The sequence below is a fragment of the Durotheca rogersii genome, assembly GCF_024521655.1.
Source record: "Durotheca rogersii strain YMJ 92031201 chromosome Unknown GGS23scaffold_1, whole genome shotgun sequence".
Lineage (NCBI taxonomy): Eukaryota > Fungi > Ascomycota > Sordariomycetes > Xylariales > Xylariaceae > Durotheca > Durotheca rogersii.
In genome coordinates, this window is record NW_026251232.1 from 1,537,119 (window position 1) to 1,552,592 (window position 15,474).

A 15,474-nucleotide genomic window follows, 5' to 3' on the forward strand; every position below is an offset into this window, starting at 1 on the left:
ATTTTAGTTTTTTTTTTCAGCTTTATATTATCTTACATTATTACCCCCTCTTTCTTTTTTTAAATTTAATCTAGGCTTCCTTTCTTTGAATTTTATCTTATTTTATTAAATTGTATATTTTTATTATTTTATACAGCCTTTCGAATTATACTCGTTCAATACACGTATTATATAGTTAACATCTTTTTATATTTCTTTAATTTAAAGCTTTTGTTATACGTTTTTTTAAATATGGCTTCTTAAGTGAGGTCTTAGAAGCTAGGTATAATATTAATATTTAGATAGCAGGTTATTGTAGTTACGGGGTTATTAACCTTATATATAGTAATTAACTAAGATATATTACTTAGCTATTGGTATTATAAGGTAATAAGTACAAGGTTAAAAATTCTTACATTCGACGCCCTCTTAACTTAACTATTTCTCTTAACCTAAATCCGCTTGATATTCCGAAGCCAAGCGATATAAAGATAGCAGAGATAGGCTTCCGCCGATAGGTAGATTTAAGTGATATTACCGTAGTACCGGCTGTGACTAAGCATATCACATTTTGCGCGTAGCATGCATCTTGACGACTGGGAGTGGTTTATGTGCGGTCACATCGGCCTCGTCGACCCCATCAGTCCCTGCAAAGCGGCAGATAGGTAACATCCCTATGGCGGCGCGGCGCAGGCCCTAATGCTCTCGGAAGAGAGGCATTTGCGACGTAGAATTGTTCTCAAAACATGTGTCGTTCCCTTGATTCCATCTCTCAATGTGGCGCCCGAATATATACCTATGAGTACTCCTATTCACGATTTGCACCGGGCTTCACACAGTAAGACATCTACGCCGAGGTTACGGTGCCAGCATGTGCGCCATTAATCGTCTACGCTCACGCGTTTGACTTTTCCCGCCGATGCCTGATCGATGAACCGCGACGGATGAGTTGTTGCGGGTGGTGGCGACTGGCTAGGAGCAAGGATTAGAGAGGTCTTACTCCACACGCTCAGCCATGCCAGGCAGCTGGATGAATCGACCTACTACATAGCAGTTCGCTTGGTTATGGCCTACGAGATCGGCGGCATGCAGGGGTAAGTTCTGTCTTAGTTCCAGCATCGCAGAATTCAGCCATGTGGATGGCTAAAAGTCGAGGCTGGTAAATCCACAAGCTCGAAGCCACGACGGTCTCCAATAGGCCCGACATGCACGCGCCTCAAAACAAACATGGCCAGCCAACCACATCTGGGATCTCGGTGACGCACCCCAAGTCGTAAAACGGGGGCTTGGTGCCCGGCCTATCACAGCAGCTATCAGGCGTGGCGAACGAATGGGTAGCCTTAGACCTTAGGGCGAGCTTGGACGACTAGGCCTTCGGATGTCGATCAGCGTTTTCACGTTCAGTTCTCACGATCCTCGCGGCCCCAGCTAGCCTGGTGATCACGTTACGCCGACTTCACGACAAAGTACCTGTCTGCCTGATTCTTCCATCTCTTCCTACCGCCCAACTCCTCGTCGGATCGTGGTAACACTCTGGAGACACGCCGCGGCCGGCCTTAGCAGCTTCGAATGCGGTCTTCCTCCTCGGGGCGCGTGTCCGTCCCACCCAGGCGGCGGTTACAGAGAGCTCTAACACCGCCCCCCGCCTACACGGAGCACGACGTTGGCCTGTCGACCCAGCTAGTCCCTTATGTGCAGAACGTCCCGAACGAGCCGGAAGAGGCCCCGCGGCCCGCCGCATCAGGGAGCACTCGCTGCCAGTCGACCTTCTGCTACAAGACCCCGGCCGCCGGGAGCAACTACTGCCGGAAGCACGAGTGCGGCTCCGAAGGCTGTATCGGCCGCAAGGGGAAGGGCCGCGGGAAGAATTACTGCTCGGAGCACGAGTGCCGCTGGCGAGGCTGCGACGAGTGCAAGGCCTACCCCTCAAACTACTGCGTGCGCCACACCTGCCACCTCGACGGCTGCGACGTGCCGAATATCGATGGCGGGTACCAGTACTGTGAGGCCCACACGTGCCGGACCTGGCGATGCCCCGGCCTCCGCGAGCTGCCATCGCGGTACTGCGCCAAGCACCGATGTCGCGCCGCCGGCTGCGACCGGGGCTTCCTTAAGCCGGGCGAGTTTTGCGTCGGCCACAAATGTGAAGTAGAGCGATGCCGCGCCGCGAAACAAGAGGGCGGCGGCAGCCTGTGCGCGCGGCACGAGTGCGTGGTCCCTGGCTGCGGCGGCCGGCGGTTTGAGAAGAGCCAGTGCTGCGGGACGCACAAATGCGCGGCGAAGGGGTGCGTGGAGGGGCAGGTCGAGGGTTCCGGCCACTGCGCGCGACACAAGTGCCGGGTATGCGAGCGGGCCTGCGTACCAGACAGCGGATTCTGCCGCCGCCATAAGTGCCGCGACGCGCGGTGCGCGCATGCTCGCGAGGCCAACTCGACATGGTGTGCGCGGCACGTCTGCCAGTGGACGGGGTGCGGAGAGTCGGCGCTGCAACGCAACGGCTTCTGCGGCGACCACACCTGCGCCGTCGAGGACTGCGCCCAGCGCATCAACCAGGTCGACGACCACGTCGGCGACTACTGCCTCGCCCACACGTGCGCCGAACGAGGCTGCTTCCACCGCACGTCGCGAGCCGCCTACTGCACCGAGCACGAGTGTCAGCGGCGCACCTGTCCCAACCCGCGGTTCTGGAGCGACGAGGGCGACAGCGAGCAGCTCCCCAAGGAACACAAGTGTTGCCGAGACCACACGTGCGTCCTCGAGGCGTGCTACGCGCCGGCCCTCCGCAACAGGGTGTTCTGCGAGGACCACGTCTGCCGGTTCGCAGACGGCTGCATCTCGCCGCGGGCGCCAAACCTGACGTCCTGCGAGGCCCACCGGTGCCTCGTGGCGCTGTGCCGGGACCCGTGCGTCCCCAACAGCGTGTTCTGCGAGAGCCACGTGTGCGCTCGCCGGGGAGGCTGCACCGATGGCCCGGTCGAGGGGGGGCGGTTCTGCGCGCGGCACACGTGCGCTCGCCACGGGTGCGTCGAGCGCTGCGGCGACGGCGGGTTCTGCAAGGAGCATGTCTGCGCCTGGGAGGCGGGCTGCCTGGACGGCCGCGGCGGCCCGGAGCAGCTCTACTGCGACGCCCACACGTGCACGCAGAAAGACTGCCTCGAGAAGTGCAAGGGGTCCCAGGGCCTCTGCCCGGCGCACGCCTGCCGCTGGAGCCACACCTGCGTGGGCGCGCCGTCGGGCTCGGGCGACTACTGCCAGCGCCACACGTGCGCGAAGACGGGATGCGCCCGCGCGAGCGTGGCCGAGGGCAGCCTGTGCAGCCGCCACACCTGCTCGTGGGACTCGACGATCTGCCTGCAGCCGCGGTGGAAGCGCAGCAACTACTGCGAGGAACACACGTGCGGCGAGATGGGCTGCGGGTTCGCCCGGACCTCGGGCGGATCGTACTGCCTCGACCACTCCTGCCAAGCCTCGCGATCGTGTACGGGACAGGCCGAACCGGGCAGCGATTACTGCATCGAGCACAAGTGCAGTCGGCCGAACTGCCGCCTGAGGAGCGTCGGGGACACTCAGTACTGCAAGAACCACAAGTCGCTGAACCATACCATCGCGACGCATAATCTGGCCAGCCTCCAAAGGTAAGAGAGACCTTTAACCCCCACATCCCCCCCTTTCTTCCTTCTCTACTAGAAGAACTGTAACAGGAACTAACGAACGCAGTTTTCGGTCGCGGAGCGGCTACCAATTCATCGATCCTCTCGTCGCGTCGTCGCTCGTAGGCGGCGAGACGCCGCGGGAGAAGAATCCGCGATATTCGACGAGGCGGCGCGAATGGGTATGAGCATATGACGGATACGAGGGTATGAGACCGGAGCAAAACTTCATGAGAAAATGGAGAATGTAGGCATATTGACTGGGATTTACAAGGTTTGGGTAGGGCATGGGCATGGTTGATGTTTGATGATATCCCCCGCCACAGTATTTACCCACGGGCATCTTTTTAGGAAGCGAAGTCTGGTAAAAAAAAAATTTGTACCTTGAAAATATTATTTCCACCCCTCCTCGCCCTCGGAACCCGCGGACCTAGCTCAGCACAACGCCCATCTCCGGCCTGGCTAGTACAGCGGCGGCAGACGACAGCAATAACCGGCCAAGAAACCAATCCATCCGCCTCCACAGTGCCGCCCGGGAAAACGCAACGGGACCCCCTTCATTATCGTCTCGCCTATGCACCTCACGCAACAAGGTTCCGACGCACAAGCCGACCCGGCTGCGGGGACGGGTCGCTCAGGAGCGCGAGCTGCTCGGGGCGGGCGCCATCGTAGACGACCAGGGTGACCTTGATCCAGGGGCGTTCGTCATCGTGGACTTTTTGAGGGGGTTGGGGGTTAGCAGAGACTCTCTGTCTTGGAAGGAAGGGGGGTTCGCTCACTTGTGGTGCCCGAGGGCCGCCAGCGGAAGTCGTAAAAGCCGTTGAAGGGGCGGACGCCGACGTCGCCGCCGAGCTCGAGGTCGCCACGCGACCGCACTTTCAGCTCGACCTGCAAGTCGTCGGTGACAGGGTTGCAGCCGTAGACGACGTCGAAGACGGCGCGCGGGTCGCCGCGTTCCGTCATGAACATCTTGGTGGTGTTGTCGCGAACCTCGTACTGGCGGGGGGTGGTTAGCTGGTCCGCCGCAGCTGCGGGTTCCAGTGCGGGGACTTACCTCGCCGTTAATGACGATGCGGCGCGGTGGGTCCCACGGGAGGGTGACGACGCCGTCGACGAGGGTCAGCTCGGAGGTAGCGTTGCCGCCGGGGCTCACGAACAGGTGCTGGTCGCCGCCGCCCCAGTCCCAGATGTTGAGGAACTGCTGGTCGATCTGCGGGTACGACGCGTTCTGCAGCCGGACTCCGAACGGGCCCGGGATGTTGTTGGGGAGCTCCCCCGGCGGGATCTCGCAGGCTGCGGCCGCGCTGGCGAGGCCGAGCGTGGCGGCAGAGAGCCGGGTGAGGCGGAGAACACGCATTTTGCCTTTTTTTTCCTCTCCGTTTCTGTCTCTGGTTGGGTGTAGTAGAGGGTGAGGATGCAGAAGTGTTGGTGATAGCTCTATAGTGATAGCTCTGTGGTGATAGCTCTGCGGTGGTATCTCTGTGGTGGCAGCTCTGTGGTGGTTTCGCTGTCGCGTTCTCTCCCTCCCGCACGCGGCCTATTTATAAGGACAATTCGTCGAAGCGTCGAGAGATGAGCTGAGCGCGACGGGCGACCGATGGTACTTGCCAAGGTCTGTATACGAAGTTTATTGCATGAGGTTACCTCCGAAGCTGTCGACCTAGCGGAAGGATGGCAGCGTTGGATCGAGACGGCCGCTACGTCTTACCTGCAGTCGAGTGGCGGGCTGACGGGCGTAAAGGCGCGTTCCCAGGCTACAACCCGCGAGCCCGTTATTCCTCCGCTGCGCCTATAACAATAACGAGTTCCTACCTGACTTTGCCCTTCTCGTCTGGTTAATTTGGCAGGATCAGAGCCTGCCTATTCCAGACTCTTAGATTAACGGCTCACCTGAAGCATGCGCAACTCGCTCAACCTTGTCTAGCCCTAGTCCGCCCAGCGCACATCGCCGGTTCAGTCACCGCGAGTTCCCCGAAGCTGGCAGCCTTAGGAACATCTGTTGGATCAGTTGCGTGGAACATAGCACCGTAGTTCTCTCCTATTGTTTCCACTCTTGGGAGAAACGTAGAGCTGTGCAGGCCTGTACCTTCCCACATGGCCTAGCAATGACCGCTCTGCAGCCAGGAACGTTGCAGTATCGTCTAAGAGATTCCGCGATACGAATTCGCGTGGTCGTATTTCGACCAGGGACAGTACTCAGGCAACGGTCGTAAACGGAGGTCAAAGCGCCCGCTGCTACTAATAGCCAGCATCTTTCCGAGCTCCTGGGCATATATATCGGCGCAATGTCTCTCTTCGAGACCGCCGTCGCGGCCGTGCATGCGACAGCAGGAGCTGACAGGAGATGAGAAGCAGGGAGTGCGGCTGTGATCAAAGGGGACATGGCGGGGTTGTGCCGTGCTGTTAACAGGGCAGAAGACTGATCGCACACAACCCTACCCGACTGGACAAGGCTGGGGCGGGCTCGATGTCGGAGAGGCCACTGATGAATCGATGTCTCTCTACATGTCTCTCTACCTGTCTCTCTACGTAGAGGTACCTACGTAGCCAATCTGGTAGTGGTGAAGGTAGGTTACATAAGCTATGCCTACGTTGGCCGGGCCGGGAAGGTGCTGGCAACCACGGGCTACGTGATGGGGCCGAGGCGGAAGTTGCCGGGCCGGAGTCGACAGACCGTACGGGCAAGCGCGTCGGGCAAGCGCGTCGGGCAAGCGTGGGTGGTGGCAACTTACCTGTACATGATTAGTCAATACTATTCAATATTCTATCGCCTGGGCAGGTGTTATCCGGGCGACTAGTAGGCCAGCAACTGCACCTGCTCGTGAGAGAGGTTTCTGCTGGCAGAAATGTCCACCTACATAACAGGCACCTAGCATATCTAGGTATTACGTATAACACAATATTTCCCCTGGCGATGCCGAGACGGAGCAGACTGTGCCTCTGCTTATGTCGAGCTGGCTGAGCCGCGACAGCGAGTTAATCACTTCGGCAACCAAGCGAAGCTCTCCTTTCGAGGGCGACACTTCTTCAACGTAGGTGAGGAGTCGTCTCCGTACCGCTACCGGCTGGCTTCACCCTCCTGGCTAACCCAGTACCCAGTCTTCAACGTCCAACGCCCCCGGGCTGCGGTCCCCTGCCTCTCCGACCGACTACAGCCGCGACACCTTCGTTATAGAGCAACTTCCAGCGATGGCGCGGCGACTGTGGGCGGGATAACAGCCAAGTAATGAGGTTCCCAAAGACGACATGGGCTGAAGAGGGCGTAGGAGACTGAGCCCCGGGGCCAAGCGGGGAAGCGACCGCCACTTCTGATACCGGGTCAAATCGCTGAGCTACCCGGACCCCGCCTAACACCTAAAGAGAACCGCCGTATCAAGACCTCCCTCAGTTAATACTCCAGTCTTTCGAACGACCTCGTAGGGCGCCTGCAGCCGTCTATTTCGTGTAGCGAATACATCGTGGCGAGCGCCATGTGGCAGGGAGGGGGATAATACACATAGGTAGGAGCCCTTGGCTGTCACCCTTGAGGTCAAATGGCCAGTTTTGCCCATTTTGTCTGACCTTCTATCCTCCAGCAATCATCCTCGCTATCCCCTACTTAACTTATCGGCGACTAACTACCCGCACAGGTTTCCTCGGCCCAACTCTCCGTATACATCCCTCTCTTCCCAGTCTTACTCCCCAACGTCAAGCCCCAGCTTGTCCCCTCAACTGGCCCAGACAATTCCAAACAGGCCGTCACGAGAAAACAAAGGTATTCGCCTACATTGTCAGTTTCCAAGAGACACCTCCGTATAGAGTTATGGGTCTCGCAGTGCTAACTCAGCAAACTTCACAAAGCTATTACGAACCAGCCCTTCCATCACGACAATGATAACTGCAACTCGGATATGAGAGTCAGAGAGAAACGAAAATCGCCAAGATTGTCGTCGGCTCGAAATTATACTCGTCATTGCTTTAGGGATGGAACGGAACAAACTATGTTATGACGTTACGCGCTTGTTCTGATAGGGAGACGGGTTGTCTTCCTTGGATACATCTGATGTATTACAACGCTTCGAAAACGGTGCCCTCCCGAGGTCACCAGAACAGCAAGAGGACTCTCCTTTCCCACAATTCACATAGGTAGACTCACCATTTTCTTTACTTTTGTACAACTCTCCCATTAACCCATCACACATAGTCTGTTCACATTCATTTTCCAGAATAACATGGACATCATCTCTGTTCCCCAGGGGCTCTAGTAATCGCGCATAGACTAGTCATCGATGTAAACCAACCGACGCACAGCACCTGTTACTGAAAAGCAGATGAAAACTCGACCACAGTGCCTTGAATCTCTATGATCTGAACAATGGAAACACATGACAACAATTCACCATGGATTGTTCTTTCCCAGTAGTATATTTATTTTCATCTCCCATGATGGCACCTCCACGCAGATACCTGGGATATCATACTTCTCTATACCCATCAACTACACTACGCCTTCTTCTACGTCCCTCGCAACTCAGAACCATCACCAACACGGTCGTCGACTCCTCACTCGAGACTATCCCGCAGCCCAATTCGATTCCTTACTTAGGACCACACAGCACGATCTTGAGGCGATCAAGACACCATGCCGAAGGAGAGCCACAGTCGCAAGCAGGCCCCTGGCCCCCAAGCTGAAGATTCGGCCAAACCATACACCAGATGCCAATGTATCTGCTCTAAGGGCAGCGAGAAACATATCACCTTGCCTTCCGAAGTCGTCACGCTTCCCGGTGACGGGAGGAAGATATGCGGCGGGTGCCACGACCGATTAGCCTCGGGCATGGGGACCTGCGGGTAGTGGACTAGCGAGCCTACGCAAGATCCCCAAGAATCCGGGCCTATAGACGCTAAATGGACTCAGATACGGGGTGCGTCCTCGGAAGAGCTCCCTTGTGGCCTTCGCACGGCTAGAGGGATGTCCGCATCTGCGGACCTAACCACCAAGGGGGCTGGTTCACCGCCAGACTTTTTCAACGAATGCGATGGTATTAGTTCCGGGCGGCTTCTTGCCTGAAGCAGAGAAGCGGATATAATAGATTTATCCGCGAGGTTACTACTACTATTAGACGAATAAACATCTATGCCTTTATCTATGTGTCCTACCTAACTAACATGTCTATGTAATAATTCTTCCTTAACTACTGCCGCCATGGTGAATATTCGTTGCCATCTGAAATTAGAGACCTCTACACTTCACTATTTAGTGTTGTAATAGGCTTTTATATGTAGGTATATCAGCATTCCACGCGCCATTGGCTAGGGAGAAATTATGGCGGCCTTTGTTGACGGGTGCATATGCTGACCTCGAAGGTCATTGCTAGGCATTCAGCCCTACGGCAGCGTTAGGCAACCCGCATGCGAGGCGACAAACCAGAATAGCAATGACGAGTCGTGAAGCCGTCCAGCGGCACTCCACCCCCTTTCCCCCTATTCCACTGCCGCCGCGATCAACCCACCATGACCCCGGGACGCGATTCGCGACCACACACAAGGGCCTATATTTCCCCGTAGACATATATATATACGTTTGAATGGGGCCTGAGAACGGTCTCCCGGACCTTTATTAACCCTAGCTATCAGCCCTCGGGGCGCCTCACCCCTAGCCGTCGCTGCGCCGACGAACGCGTCGTCACGGAAAGATGCGCTCCCGGCCCCGCACCGCGCTGGCCTGGGTCCTGGCGGCGGCGCCGATCCTCGGCCGCGGGGCGGCGCTCGAGCGGGTGACGACCGACCTCGGGCCGAACCTGGGCAACGTGGGGTCCGATCTACATCTACCTACGTACCAGGCCAGCTGGCGGCCCAAGGTGCAGATCTTCCACGGCGCGCCGGCTGGGCGACGCCAACTTCGGTAAGCAGGCCAAGCAGCGGACCGCGGTGCCGGGCCAAGGCGACGCCCCCACGCGTGCTGTCCCCGGCTGGAACAAGTACCTCTGCGGCGACGGCGGCCGGCTCCAGGCCCACGGCGCGGCTGGCGTCTCGCACAAAGTCTAACACCGGGAGGCGGTCTTCATGGAGTGGTTCGACCTCGCCCACACCTGGGACGGCTGCTTCCAATGGGGGAAAGGAAATCCGATCGCTGCGCAGTAACGAGGGAAGGGGGCGGGTTCGAGGGTCGTTTGGCGGTCGCTATTCTGTGTATTAGTCTTCGCACAGATGGGTCTGCTCGCCTCGTGGGCCATCGGTTCGGGGATTTCTCTGGGAAATTAGGATCGCGTCGACCTGCGAACGCCACTCTCCCTGACACTCCTTTTATTCGCGTTCCGGGTATAGTCTTGCATCCTGCATCGTCAGCAGGCGTCCCCATCTGCGTATCTGGGAGCTGGCATGCTACCCGCCTAATTGCCTTGCGGCAAACGCGGCAGCTGGATGGCCTTCTGCGAAATGTAATATGGCGAGTTTACTCTTCTGGTTGTCGATTACCCCGTAAAATACCAGCGCTAGGGGATTTCAGCTTGATCGCCTGCTACTGCTAGCATGTCTGCGCGTCCGTGAGGTGTCTCGTCTCTGTGACGGCGGGCCCGGGAATTAGGCGACTATGAGGTATTATACGCGGCTTGAACAGCACTACTCGGCTTGGCGGTATTAATATACTACCCGCAGCGTCACATGGCTTCTCCGTTACTAACGCCATCGCGGATATAAACCTCGTAGCGCCGTCAAGTCCAGGTTTTCTGGGGTTAAGCACGGAGATACCTACGGCGAGCCGTCGTCAGTTGTTTTCAGTGGATAGGCGGCAGAACTTGGATCGGTCGTTCGGGCAAATTCGCCGGATGTCGCGGGGGGAGGGAGACCGCATGGGTAGTAGTAGGTTGCAGGTTCGCTTCAGCGCCTGTGGCATGACACATCAACATCTCGAGGAGGCGATGAGTCCGCGTAGCCACTTTATATGCACTCGATACGAAACGCCGAGGCGGCCGAAATGGTATTACGCAGCCATTTCAAAGCCCGCGTTTCCATCTAGTTTCGACGGTAGGCTATAACAAACGGGAGGCATCAAGTGAGCCTTCTAGAGTTGTGCTAACGAAACTGACCGGGGTTGCGGGGTTTGTTCTCACCCCTGTCTGTCCATCTGCTGGCCCTCGTCCCATCTCATGGGCACTCCACTCTCCTACCTCTCTCACGACTATCATGGGTAGGATGAGGCTTCATCACTAGGTTACGACCGGGAAGGGCACGGTTGCCGGAAAAGCTGGATGCATGCTAAGGTGGGATTTGATTCAGGAGCAGAATGCAGTTGCTGATAAATCATTATGAGGAATACCTATAGGCGCCTGGGTGGTATAACCGGTTGCGAGGGGCGGGCCGGGAGGTATATATTAAGGGTCCGTCTCCAGCCCAGCTCCCTATTATCCTCATAGTTCTGTCTAAGTTAGCGAAACGTCCCAACATCCGCTGTTAAAATCACGAACGATGCCGCCCCCAAGAGGCTCATACAACCCCATAGAGGGCCCCGGTATGCTCCGCTATCAGACTCGTCAGTATGGACGTCCATTTGGATTACTGACACACCCGCAGGTGACTACGATACGACTACCGTGGTGCACGACGACAGCTACCCCGCTATCGACCCTCTCAAGGCCAACTTCCATGGAAAGGCAGTGCTGGTCACCGGCGCCAGCAGGGGCTTGGGCAGGGCGATGAGCGTCTCGTTCGCCAAGGCCGGCGCGTCGATGATCGCCATCGCCGCGCGGGGCGACCTCTCTACGACCGCCGAGGTGGTCAAGGCGGAGGCGGCCAAGGCGGGGAGGCCGGAGCCGAAGGTTCTGCCCCTCCAGTTCGACGTGTCCGACATCAAAGGCGCCGAGCAAGCCGCCGCCAAGGTCAAGGAGGTCTTCGGTCGCATGGACATCGTGATCAACAACGCCGGCGTCCTCGGCCAAGGCCTGGTCGCGGACACGGACCCCGAAGAGTGGTGGAAGATTTGGCGGATCAACCTCTTCGGCCCCTACCTGGTCGCGCGCGCCTTCATCCCCTTGCTGCTCGAGGGGGGCGAGAAGACCATCGTCAACGTGAGCAGCGTCGGGGCGCACTGCATCGTGCCGGGGATGAGCGCGTACCAGACTGCCAAGCTGGCGGTGCTGCGGCTTTCCGAATTCATCTCGGCCGAGTACGGCGACAAGGGCCTGCTGACATACAACATACACCCGGGCAACATCAAGACGGATCTGGTCGGGGGCGCGGCGTTGGATGCTGAGTTCCTGAAAGGTAATGCATGTCCCGTGGCAATTTGGGGCGGTAATCGTTAGATGCTAACAGTCATCGTCTTCGCTCGGCAGTATTTACCGAGACAGCTCAGCTCAGCGGAGACTCGCTAGTCTACCTGACATCCGAGAAGCGGGATTGGCTGGCCGGCCGATATATCAACGTTACATGGGATCTGCCGGAGCTCGTGGCCATGAAGGAGGACATCGTGGAGAAGGACAAGCTCAAAGTGCGAATAGTTCTGTAGACCGTCGTTCCAAGCCATCCAGCCGTTTCTGGTGCTACTCCACGGCAATCCCATATATACCTACCACACCTACCTTAATAAAATCGCGTTTTCGTCGTACTAGGCACCTATCCAGAAGCGGTTAAAACCATCGTTCCCGCTCGACTTTTTCCTCTCCGTGTCGATAGTTTGTAACCCGGGTACCTTTCCAAGAGTTCTCAGCGGGCGTGGGGTACCGGCTCGAGGTGAAGTGAGTGTGTGGTGCGTCACGTAGGATGCGAAGAAGCAAGTCGAATGGCGAGATCGAACCATTGCCGACTCTCGAGCGCCTCAGGCCCTAGGCCGAACAAAGACTCGCGCCGCGGCGGGCTGCCAGTGGCATGTCGATAGTGACAGTAGGAGGTGGCATTAGGAGAGTCCGCTCGTCACGCCAACGGTGGATGAACCAGACGGCTGAGCACAGTGGATTTGGCTGTACCAATCATTTCCGGGTGACGAGCTGTAAGCCTTTCTCATGTGGATGTCAATATTGGCCAAGCCCTATTCCCGGTCAATCTGACAAGAAGCCTGACAGAACCCCTGTCTCCCCTCCTGCCTCTCTATTCACCCACTCACTTAGACTCACTCAGCCCTACTGCGTAACGGGTCTTGCCTGGCGATCTCCAGACACTACCCTGTCATTTTTTCCCGTTACGTAACGTCTCACCATTCCTTACTACTCAGACGAACCCAGGCTGTCGTCCCTCTCCGTCGTCTCTTCACACTCTCTCATCAACCCCCGAGCAAGCGTTTCCTTCGGTGCCATCCTTGACGATGGCCGAGTTGCTCACATCCCAGCTTGCTAAGCTAAATCTCCTTTCGAGGGCATCGTTTCGGGATGATGAGGATTTCGGTGAAGAAATAGACGACTCTACAATCGCGGGGGGTGGCCATGGCGGGCGCCCGACTCAGATTACGAAAACGCAGTTGCGAGTTAGCCATGCGTTGAAATCATTCCTCGTTCAAGAGGGCATTCTGTCTAAGAGGGATGCCCGCCTAGACTCAGAGGAGCTGGGCGACGCGCTGCATGCTTTGGTGGAAAAGCCGCACATCCAAGTGCCGCCTGAAGTTACTGACAGGTCGTATCCGCTCTCGGAGTATTTCATCAGCTCCAGTCACAATACTTACCTGCTAGGCCACCAGCTTCACGGCAAGTCTTCCGCTGCGGCGTACGAGACCGCGCTGAACGCGGGGTCTCGCTGTGTGGAGATCGATGCCTGGGACAACGACGATAACAAGGACGAGCCCAAGGTCACCCACGGGTATACCCTCGTCTCCAACATCCCGTTCCGCTCGGTATGCGAGACGATCCGCGATGTCGTCGACAGCGAAGCGGCGCAGTCTAGCAACCTGCAAGGGTACCAGCCAGCGCCGATCCTGCTCTCGCTAGAGAACCACTGCGGTGCGCAAGGGCAGCGCCGACTCGTCGCGATCATGAAAGAAGTCTTCGGCCATCGGTTGCTGAGCGAGGCTGTCCGAGAGAAGGGCCACGAGGAGCAGGAAGGCGGGGACAACCCGGTGACGCTGGCTGAGCTCGGGTCGAAGATCGTGGTGATCGTCGAATACCACCTGCCCGACGAGGTAGCCACGAGCGACGACGGCGACGACAGCTCAGAAGACGAGGAGGAGAAGCAGGCGAAAGCAGCGTACTTGGCCAAGAGGAAAGCGACGACGACCGGCATAATCATCCCGGAGCTCGCGGACCTGGGCGTGTACGCGCAGTCGGTCAAGCCGAAGGACAACTCGTGGTTCGAGGATGTGCTGAAAGACCGGCCCCACAACCACCTGATCAACGTGTCGGAGAGCGGGCTCGCGGCGCACATGCCCGGCGCGAGCGAGAAGATCGCACGGCACAACGCGCGGCACCTGATGCGCGTCTTCCCCAAGGGCACACGCATCTCCTCCAAGAACCTAAAGCCGGTGCCCTTCTGGGGCGTCGGCGCGCAGATCTGCGCCATGAACTGGCAGACCTTCAACGCGAGCATGCAGCTCAACGAGGCGCTCTTCAGCGGGACCGACGGCTACGTACTGAAGCCGGCGGCGCTGCGGAGCGGCGGCAGCGGCAATACAGGCGCGGGACTCCGACGGAAGAGGCTGCGGCTGCGTGTCGGCGGCGCGTCCGACGTGCCCGTCCCCCCCGACCGCGAGGACGAGGCCGTCCGGCCGTACGTGACCTGCACGCTGGTGCACCCGGGGGAGCTGGGCGGCGCGCACCCGAAGCGCAAGACGGGGCCGTACCGCCAGCACCGGCTGGGCTTCCTGCACCGGGGCGAGAACCCGCCGGCGACGGACCCACTGTGGGACGAGACGCTCGAGTGGGAGTACGATGGCGACGAGCTCGCCTTCCTCCGTATCCTGATCAAGAGCGACGACAGCTTCGCCGAGAACCCTATCTTCGCCGTCGCCGCCGTCCGGCTCACCTATGTTGTCCCCGGCTGGGTCTTCCTCCGCATGTTGGACCTCAAGGGCCGCGAGACCAAGTGCTCGCTACTCGTCCACTTTGACCTCACGGACATCTAAAGCGCTAAGGGGTAGGTCTCCTTAGCCGTCGTGTTAGCGTAGGCGTGAGCGTGCTGTGAGGCTCTAATTCGAGAAATCTTTCAAGTCTCTCTCCCTATCTCTCCGTCCGCGGAGATTAGTGAACGAGGAACTCGTATCTAGGGGGCTGACCAGCATTGTGGTGATTGAGCGAATGAGACATCCTTTCTCGTGAATGACCTGTCGTAAACATGTAGTCTGACCTCGGGCGACGTACCCAGAGCGGTCTCTGGGCAGCCAACAGGAGTGTGAGAAAGAAGGGGAACAGACCTTGCAAACGTATGATTGTAACATTGTGCAATGACAGGGTGTTTCCTTGGCTTGTGTATGTCCAGTCCATCTCCCCTCCCTATCTTTTGCCGTCCAGTCGTTGCCATTATGAATTGCATGTAATGCGACACTCCAAGAGGCCTCTCAGTTATCCGCTCCACCACCGTCAGTTCCCCTCGCATATTATCATTGGCATGTTGGAACCATGGACTTGCATGCCTCCTTGAGACCCCTATTGGATAGGAAGTCGATACCTCTCCGAAATGTGCAGCCACCCAGCCAGGACGACGACACTCGAAAGGTCGAGACCAACACCCCGTCCCGCGCATAACCACCCGCCGCCGCGCCGAAGAGAACAGAGATGCTCGAAGGTATGGGAGCCAATGGCGTCGGCACACGTTATTGGGGGAGCTACCCGTCCTCATTCGCCTGTCCTACGACTGTCTATCCCTTTTGAAGGGGCCGTCATCGCTGCGGAGCAACCCACATCGTCTACTATCGTTCTCGGTCCCGTCCCTATCCCCTAAACGGGAA

At 57.7% G+C, this 15,474-nt stretch overlaps 6 protein-coding genes across 6 annotated transcripts; 4 read left to right on the top strand and 2 right to left on the bottom strand.

The window, feature by feature from the left end:
* The first annotated feature begins 1,206 nt into the window (after positions 1-1,206).
* GGS23DRAFT_19653 (uncharacterized protein) lies at positions 1,207-4,111 on the top strand. Its single transcript, XM_051511754.1, has 2 exons — positions 1,207-3,614; positions 3,697-4,111. The coding sequence occupies exons 1-2, from the start codon at positions 1,549-1,551 to the stop codon at positions 3,815-3,817; spliced, it is 2,187 nt and encodes a 728-aa protein (XP_051376964.1). The 5' UTR covers positions 1,207-1,548; the 3' UTR covers positions 3,818-4,111.
* A 99-nt stretch (positions 4,112-4,210) lies between these two features.
* Positions 4,211-4,986, bottom strand: GGS23DRAFT_592044 (uncharacterized protein; the record flags this gene model as incomplete). Its single annotated transcript, XM_051517824.1, has 3 exons — positions 4,211-4,344; positions 4,409-4,625; positions 4,684-4,986. The coding sequence occupies 3 exons, from the start codon at positions 4,984-4,986 to the stop codon at positions 4,211-4,213; spliced, it is 654 nt and encodes a 217-aa protein (XP_051376965.1).
* A 559-nt stretch (positions 4,987-5,545) lies between these two features.
* Positions 5,546-6,137, bottom strand: GGS23DRAFT_19629 (uncharacterized protein). The gene has a single exon (XM_051511750.1). The coding sequence runs from the start codon at positions 6,010-6,012 to the stop codon at positions 5,668-5,670; it is 345 nt and encodes a 114-aa protein (XP_051376966.1). The 5' UTR covers positions 6,013-6,137; the 3' UTR covers positions 5,546-5,667.
* A 2,610-nt stretch (positions 6,138-8,747) lies between these two features.
* GGS23DRAFT_544681 (uncharacterized protein) lies at positions 8,748-9,918 on the top strand. The gene has a single exon (XM_051514930.1). It carries the CDS (start codon positions 9,305-9,307, stop codon positions 9,515-9,517), a length of 213 nt encoding a protein of 70 aa, XP_051376967.1. The 5' UTR covers positions 8,748-9,304; the 3' UTR covers positions 9,518-9,918.
* A 942-nt stretch (positions 9,919-10,860) lies between these two features.
* Positions 10,861-12,312, top strand: GGS23DRAFT_19729 (NAD(P)-binding protein). Its single transcript, XM_051511757.1, has 3 exons — positions 10,861-11,118; positions 11,181-11,870; positions 11,942-12,312. Exons 1-3 carry the CDS (start codon positions 11,076-11,078, stop codon positions 12,112-12,114), a joined length of 906 nt encoding a protein of 301 aa, XP_051376968.1. The 5' UTR covers positions 10,861-11,075; the 3' UTR covers positions 12,115-12,312.
* Positions 12,313-12,337: 25 nt separating this feature from the next.
* GGS23DRAFT_544686 (PLC-like phosphodiesterase) lies at positions 12,338-14,933 on the top strand. The gene has a single exon (XM_051514931.1). The coding sequence runs from the start codon at positions 12,907-12,909 to the stop codon at positions 14,650-14,652; it is 1,746 nt and encodes a 581-aa protein (XP_051376969.1). The 5' UTR covers positions 12,338-12,906; the 3' UTR covers positions 14,653-14,933.
* Positions 14,934-15,474: the final 541 nt, after the last annotated feature.